At 34.6% G+C, this 8494-nt stretch overlaps 1 protein-coding gene across 1 annotated transcript; it reads left to right on the forward strand.

The window, feature by feature from the left end:
• The first annotated feature begins 2027 nt into the window (after positions 1 to 2027).
• LOC132175135 (protein SEH1) lies at positions 2028 to 7114 on the forward strand. The gene is made up of 8 exons (XM_059586974.1): positions 2028 to 2263; positions 2983 to 3094; positions 3405 to 3505; positions 3856 to 3933; positions 5021 to 5176; positions 5916 to 6028; positions 6286 to 6412; positions 6810 to 7114. The coding sequence occupies exons 1-8, from the start codon at positions 2102 to 2104 to the stop codon at positions 6939 to 6941; spliced, it is 981 nt and encodes a 326-aa protein (XP_059442957.1). The 5' UTR covers positions 2028 to 2101; the 3' UTR covers positions 6942 to 7114.
• Positions 7115 to 8494: the final 1380 nt, after the last annotated feature.

Genomic DNA, 8494 nt, shown 5'->3' on the forward strand with positions numbered 1-8494 from the left:
AAATGTAGATATTGGACTGAATGTATTGGATTGGATGTATTGGATATTAGATATTGGACATTGTATATTGAATGTATATTGAATATACATTGAATGTATTTGATATATATTGGATATATATTGAATGTATTAGGTATCAGGTTAATACGTAAATCTGGGTAAATCCAAATAATTCAGAAAATATATAAATGAAAAAAAAAAGAAGATTTTTCACGTGTCAAACAGTGTGACACGTCAATAATTTTTTTGACATGGTAAATTTCACCACACCAAATTTTTTTTTTTGACGTACTGGAATGTCAAAACATTTTTTTTTTTTTTTATGTTCCAGTTTCTAACACGTCAGAAATTACTGACGTGTTAACATTGACACGTCAAAAACTTGAATTTTTTGACATCCGCCATTTTAACCGTTGAGACACGTCAAAAATCACACGTTAGAAAGGGTTTTTTGATGTGTCAGTTCCATTGACACATCAGAAATGGTTGGTAAAAAAAAAACATGATTTTTATAGTGATAGAGTTAGATACATCAATAGTATTTTCATTATTTTCTAATTATTTTTCATAAATTTCTTGTTCATTTATGAGTTTTTCACCTAAATTATCCTCCATATTTGGTTTATTGCTAATAACAAATTTATTTAAAGCTCCTCTTTGAGATTTAATCAATTTCTCCATTTTTCTTTTCTTTTTAAGTTTTTCATATCCAGATGCATATTTTCTACTAGTAGACATGTTTAATTAAAAATATTAACAACAAACACAATTTAAATAAAAAAAAAAATTCTGACTATAATAAAATAAATTATAAAAATATAGTAATAAAACCTGACTTAGAGAGGCAAAGATGAGAGAGTTCTTGGAGTTGGAGATTTCTAGTCTTGAAAGAGAAGAAGAGTTGGGAGCATTAGCATGAAGGTTCTCGTGAGACTCAAAAAAATTGCAGAAGGACTGAAGGTTCTCGACTTCTCGTTCTTTATGTTGGTCCTCATTAAATTAGACCTTATTACTTATTTGCTATTATTAGAGGCTTTAAATTTTTTTTTTATTTTTTTATTTTTTGCCTTATTAAAATTTTTTTGGGCCTTATTTAATTTTCTTTTGGGTTTTATAAATTTTTTTTTTGGGGCCTTATTATTTGGGGGCTCTAGGCGACGGCCTTAGTCGCCTACCCATTGAGCCTGCATGTGATATTGAGACGTGGAATGAGATCATGCAAAAATTAGGTTTTTTTATTTTATTTTATTCATTTTTTATTTTTTTAAATTAAGGTAATTTTGTAAATATATAAAGTTTACATGAGTATAATGGTCCTTTTCACATTTTCGCTATTTGATTTAACCCTATACCCTAATAGGAGGGGGTTGAGACTGTAAATTTTTTAAAGTTGAATATATTCAATTCAAAATTTTTGAAATTTAAGAGAGATGGTAAAAAGTAATGAAACTTCATAAGTAATTACTTTATAAGGTTTTTCCAAATAAATGCAAAGGGAAAGCGAGAGTAAAAAGAGGAAGGATAATTATTTTTTTTTTAGAATAAAACTTTTGGTTCTCTTTGGTTTTTCTTGGTTTAGGGAACATTAAAAGAGCGTGTAGGGTTTTTCAAGAAAATGCGATTTTAGGAATCTATTACTAGTACACTTACTCAAGGGAATAAATATATTTACTATTTTCACTCATCAAACGGTTTGACGAGTGAAAATTTTAAAATACCCCTAATATGTTTATAAAATTACAAAAATATATTGAATTGAGATGTGTATTTAGGAAATTTTATTTTCTCCGTTAGGATTTTAACATTGAATTTGGACATGAGGGTTGCTATTGTATACTTCTGAAAGATGGTAATCCTAAATTGATAGCTTTTAAAGTTTAAGGGTATAATTAAAAAATAATAAAAGATAATAAGTAGTGAACATTATAAAAACTTAGCTATTTGTAATAAGTTCAAACCAAATGAAATTGTCCTGAAACATTTCATTGCCCGAAACGCGACCGTTTTATCCCCTTCCCAATTGATGTGCTTTTAGCGCCCCCCACTCGAACCCCAAACCTCTGCTAAAGGTCTCGGAGTTTCAGAGAGTGTTTTCTCGTACATGGAGAAATCGTTGGTGACCCTTGAAAGGGGGACGGTCTGCTCGGCGTGGAACTACTGTGGTCAGAGACTTGCCACTGGGTCCGACGACGGAACCCTAACCATCTTCGACTCGCGGGATCCAGCTTCTTCTTGCTCCTTCACCTGCACTTCCAAATCGAGGGTTCGTAGTTCGCTCGCTCTTCACATTTCTCTTTTGGTCATTTCCTTTTAGTTCTGTTTCCGCGTTAATGTAGCTTTGATTAGCCTTTGGCAATTCCTTTCCTAGTCGGTTAATTACTGGTTATAAGAAGAGTTTTTCCGCGTTAACGTTAGGCTGTGATTGTTTCCTTGAGTGTATGTGTGTGCGTTGGCTAAGTGATTGAATGTGTCTTGATCAAATAAATTCCAAATCTAAAAACTGAAGATTAGACATAAGTTGAAGCATATCGTGTACACTTTTGTTGGTTTTCCATGTTTAATCTGATTCTGATGGAGTAGACTGAGCTTGAGAGTAATGTGAGTCGGTCTGGGGAAGTTGATGCTTCATGAAAGAGATTGCGGGTGTCATTTTGTACTGACACGAAGTTAAGATATTGGATTCTAGAGAATTAGGGAAACTTTTGGATATGCTGTGGAATTGGAATTGGGTTCAACAATGTTTATCATAAAAAATGTATCTGGAATTTGGATGATAATGCCATTAAAATTGCTTATGGAATCCAAATATCATTCAGGTTTGCAGAATGTATTGCAAGCATGGATTGCTATTTGTGGGGAAATTATGTCATCCATAGTTTTGGGTAATGCCAAGAAAAAGTAGAAAGTTGATTGAGAACTGGGTTGCAGAAAGTTAGGTTTCGTCTGAAAACTGTTGATATTATCTTGCTGAACTTTTTATAGGTACATGAGACCAGCATTGTGAAGGTTGTTTGGGTTCCTCCAGAATATGGTGATGCAGTCGCATGCGTTTGTATGGATGGAACTGTGTCATTGTGGGAGGAGGTCGTAGAAGGTTTGCTTTGACTTTATTATCTTGTTTGACCTAGTGTGGCGGTTGTCCTGTCAAGACTGCATGTTGGATATATAACTGGGAGATGCAATAAAAAACGTTAAGAGTCCTCTTGCTTGACATGAAAAAGGGTTTATTTTTGGTTTGTTCTTTACTTCCATCAAATTAAGGCTACATTTTCAGTAACAAAAAAAAATTGGAGAGCCTTTATTTCAGTGAAAGTTAACTTGGAGAGACAGACACAGAGAGGGGAGTCTATGATACCTACTAGCTTGTGCTTATTTGTTATCTTTTGCTTCTTGTAATTCTCTAGATGCACAACCTCTTCAATGGAAGCTGTGCAAAAGCTTTAAGAGCAACTCAGCTAAAGTGCTAGATATCCAATTTGGAATCTCTTCTACAAGTTTGAAAATGGTGAGCTACAAAAGCCATTACATCTTTTCTTTATTCCTAATTTATTGCCTATATAAATGGTTGATGATTTTTGTAAAGGAAGTCAATTTGATTCATTTCATCTGATGCAAGATGGCTTTTAACGTCTATCCAGTCCATTCCTTCTCGACATACTTTATGAATGATCAGTTCTCTGTGATGCAAGATTATGAACATTTGATATTAATGCTGTATTACAACTCAACAACAGCCGTGACTATCTCAAGCAAAGAGATAGCTCATGTTTTTTATTGTCTATTACTTTGTAGTACAATTAGAATGCACAACTGACGTTTTGATGATAATTTGCATATCTTGAATGTACAATACAGGTTGCTGCATATTCAGAGGGGCATGTGAAAGTCTATGAGCTCCTGGATTCCTTGGAGCTAAAGAATTGGCAACTTCAGGTGATCATCTTATTGTATTTAAACATTATCTTTATTATTCACAGTTCCTTGGGTTGTGCCCCTCTGCACTTTAATAAGATTGCCAATTTATGTGAAGATTTGTGCAAGCTAGAAAACAATATTATGTAATTTTCTCATAAAAATGGTCTGTATTTGTTTTTATTTTATTTTTTTGATTTTTTTTTAAAAATCATGTCCTCTTGCATGTGCCATGTTTGTATTTCTTCTTCTTTTTATGTAGGGAAAATTATAGTTTACCCCCCCAAAGTTGACAGCGTTTTTCAATTCGAACACTAAAGTTTTAATTTTTGCAATCCACCCCCACAAAGTTCTAATTTTTTTCAATTCGACCAATATTATCCCAAAATTTCCATATTGTCCATAATTTTTATTTTTATTTTTATGAAGAAAAAAAAACAAATTTGGGGTACAAAAATGGCCAGATGGCCAAAGGGGTGGCCGTAGCCACCCCTAATTTTTTTAAAAATTTTTTATAAAAAATAAAAAAATAAAAATTAGGGGCAATATGAGAAGCTTTGGATACAATTGGTCAAATTGCAAAAATTTGAAACTTTGGGGGGGGGGTGGATTGCAAAAATTGAAACTTTAGTGTTTGAATTGAAAAACGCTGTAAACTTTAGGGGGGTAAACTGTAATTTTCCCTTTTATGTAACTCTCAGATTTCTGAATACCTCTTTTATTTATGTTCTTTTTTTATTTTTTATTTTTTATTTTTTTCATGATGATTGGAACAACAGAGAACTTTTCTTTCTTTTCCTCTTTTTTGTAGTTAGTTACTAACTAATATAACTATTGATGTTACCTTCTAGGCATTCTTGTTTATTTTCAATTATTTGAGTGATTAAAAAAGGGAAATGAAGATTAATTATTTTATTGTAACTGTTGACTCGGAAGCCAGGCTGAGACTATGGTAAAATTCATTTATAACATATAGAAGCCTTGTATGAAAGTATTAGGTGGTAGAAAGATACTCTGTACTTGGGTTCTTAGATATTTTAGCATTTCATAAATATTTGAAGATTTTAATTTTATCTTTCTGTCATCAACATCATGTCCTTCTGGCCAGGCTGAATTTCAGAATGTTATTGAGTCGGTCTCTACATTTAGCAAGGCTTTGTGCTTATCTGCATCTATATCTTGGAATCCACAAAGAGGTGAAAGCCAGGAATCAAGTTTTGTTTTGGGTTTCAATTCAGATACGCCACAACTGAATTCCTCCAAGGTATACTTTTTACTCTGGTTTCTTCTTATTCGTTCTATGTGCAGCTGTAGACTACATATGTGTTCTGGGAACGATTGATTTTTCTTAGGCATGACTCTCTCCTCTCTTAGCATAATAATTGAAAGTTGTTGACTTTCATGGCCATGTATGTCAAACTTAAAGTTATAGTCTGAAGCCATACTCACCAGGCATAACCTTAACCTTGTACGCTTTAGGAGTACTGACAATGCAAAGATTGTACCATCTTATGCATCAGGTATTGAGTTAACTAAACTCTTTTTTTGGTGTAATTCAAGTCTCTGGTATGTGCATTATATCCTATGGTTTTAACACTACAGGAATTGTGGTATGTGACTTTGTGATGTCTTCACTTTGCTACTGCAATCAGTGTTCAGTGTTTTGTATCGCTGGTTGGCCTTTTCTATTATTAAGGGAAACAATAAGACAAGCAATGCAAAGGAGAGAAATTAAAAAAAAAAAATTAAAAATGGAAATCCTTCCTATCATGATCAATGTGATTCTTACTTTTCCCTTTCCGTCAAACAGAAAAACCATCTTTTTTGACATTCATTTCATGAAAAGTGAAGTGCACATTGGTATAAGTTTTCAAGAGATATATCCCATATAATAGAAACAGGTCTTAATTAGGTGAAATTCTGTGGAATATTAGTGATTAAGCTAAACTGGATGAACTCTCAATATTAAATTGGATAGTTAATCACAAAGTAGATTCCCACAGGTATGGGAATTCGACCAGGCTCACCAAAGATGGCTTCCAGTTGCAGAGTTGGCTTTGCCTGAGGACAAAAGTGATCAGGTTTATGCTGTTGCTTGGGCAACAAACATTGGCAGGTTAGGTATTTCTAATTTGTAATGGAACTGCATACTATACATAGTAGTCTGAATTTCCTGGTATAGCCTGCTCTTCATGTAATTGAATGTGACTGTTACCAAATTCATGTGAGATGATTGAATGTGAGAGCAAGTTCAGACTAATCGGGTTAAGTTTGTTTTTTCATCTATTGCTAATAGTGATTTGTTGATAGGTAGAAAGATGAAGTATTGCCATATTATTTTAACTAATGGTGTTACTGGTACAATACTCTCAGACCATATGAAGTAATAGCTGTTGCAACTCGCAAGGGAATTGCAATATGGCATCTTGGATTGGACCCTGACGCAGATGGAAGGCTCTCAGTGGAGAAAGTCGCAATGCTCTCCAGTCACGAAGGCGAGGTATTAATAAGAATCTTTTTATCCTCTTTCTATTTGATTATAATTCCTGAAATTAGATAAGATGGTTTAACTTGTAATTCCATGACAAAATGCAATACTAAAAGCGCATGGTGGGTGTCAAACAGAAATAGTATTCATTACATTTGGTTTTTACCATAATTTGGATGCGCAACTCCTTATTTCTGAAAGAAATTTATGCAAAAGATTATTGCAGTGATTTTTATTATGGAGCCTAAAAAAAAATTAAAAAAGAGGATGCAAAATGAATGATGTTTGAAAGCAAGGATATATATATGAAATTCTATGAGACTCCGTGGGACCAGTACTTGAATCTTATTCTGTTTACTGAGAAGAGGACGTGGCAGCTTATTGAATGTTTGTTCAATTTTGCGTTCAGGTATGGCAGATGGAATGGGACATGAGTGGAATGACCTTGGCAACCACAGGAAATGACGGGGTGGTACGATTGTGGCAGTCTAACTTGAATGGCATTTGGCATGAACAGGCTTCATTTGAGCCCTCTTCTTAGGCTCTTGCATATTTTCTCTCTAGTCCTTGCTGTTGTTTTCCTATATTCATTATCTAGGAATCAGTCCTGCCAAAGTGTACCTTGTGATCATGAAGTTCAAAACAAGCAGAAGGTTGATTAACAACCTGGAACACACTTCAACCCATTTCCTAAATGAAGGCATCCTTGTCATCTTCAAATTCTTAATTTTGGCACTTAGCTTCCTCTTATTCTTCTCTCTAGCAGTAACTTTGATCGCAATAATGCATAGGGTCGAGGTGTTGGGTTGACTGCTCGCGATCGTTCCTTGCTTCTTGCTTCCATCTGTCCCTTATATTCTCCACAGCCTGCTCCGGTCTGTCATGGCTGAGTATTTAAGGGTAGGATTGCGAGACGACTTCCGAATCCTCATCTTGGTCTTTCTTGTCAATTCCTAAATCTTGTTTCTGGGCAGGAACGCAAGGCTTCAAACTTATTCAGAGTATGGAAGTTCTTTCTTTTGGAAGTTGTCTTAGCTATTTACCCCTTCGGAAGGGGTGATTTTGTCTCGAGGGTTCTCTCGTCTCATGTTCACCAACCTTGTTTCTTGCTAGATCAACTACTTGCTTTCCTTGTACCTAGATAGAACCTTTGCTTGGTCAGGCTTTCGTTGTGATTTTTTTTTTTTTTAGCAAAAAGGATAGGCCGGAAAGACTAATTGTGGCTATCCTACCTGGGTGTGACCATAGTAGCACATACTCGATAAGAGCTGCACAAGAGGGGCCTAGATGGAGGGAATCATAGGTGCTCCTTCAAGTCTAACAGAGTCATAGTCTGACTCAATCTTACCAGGGCATCAATGAGAATCCAATGTGGCTAATATTAATCAGGCTTATGTGGGGATTCTCCATTGCGGAGATTTGAATCCACACCCTAGTACATGCCCTGACCACTTGGGAACTTTCTTGGGCTATTGAACCTCCATCCTTAATGGTTCGTTATCATTTTCTTGTTACTCATTTCATGCCGGTTAATATGAGATGGTTTAAATAATTTTTTTTATATGTCAGGTTAATTGATGTAAAATGAATCTAAATAGATATAAAGAGTTGTATTACTCCTGAGAATCTAGGTATAGTCGGAGTGACGATGTGACATTTTGGACACCCTTTGTGACCTGAAGACCCAGAAGGGACGTTAGATTTGCTGCCATGCTGTTTGCATCCAGTGCAAGTGGTGCAAAATAGCAGCGTTGTCAGCCTTAGTACCTACCCTAAGTGATTTTTTTTTCTTAAAATGATGTCTCTCTTAGTTAGATTAACTAATTCCTTTATTTAATTGACTCCTTTCCAAAACATGCAGAAATGATTGCTTAATTTGCTTTATGTAAATCAAAGTGGTCTCCCCTCTCTCTCTCTCAATTTATAATAATGTCCCTCTCACTTGGATCAGCTACTTTTCTTTTCTTTTTTTTCTTTTCTTTTTTCATTTAGTTTCCCCCTCTTCATAACACACATAAAAAGTTGCAGTTTCTCATTTTTCATGCAGCGGCTCCGTCTCAAAAACACACAAAATATTTGATCTTAGGCGATAAT

The sequence above is a fragment of the Corylus avellana genome, chromosome ca3 (assembly GCF_901000735.1).
Source record: "Corylus avellana chromosome ca3, CavTom2PMs-1.0".
Classification (NCBI taxonomy): domain Eukaryota; kingdom Viridiplantae; phylum Streptophyta; class Magnoliopsida; order Fagales; family Betulaceae; genus Corylus; species Corylus avellana.

Excerpts from the sequence above, each read along its gene's own strand:
- LOC132175135 (XM_059586974.1), top strand. The coding sequence starts at position 2,102 with ATGGAGAAATCGTTGGTGACCCTTGAAAGGGGGACGGTCTGCTCGGCG. Across the intron at positions 3,506-3,855 it reads CTTCTACAAGTTTGAAAATG|GTTGCTGCATATTCAGAGGG; the intron begins GTGAGCTACAAA and ends TGTACAATACAG. Across the intron at positions 6,029-6,285 it reads TGGGCAACAAACATTGGCAG|ACCATATGAAGTAATAGCTG; the intron begins GTTAGGTATTTC and ends CAATACTCTCAG.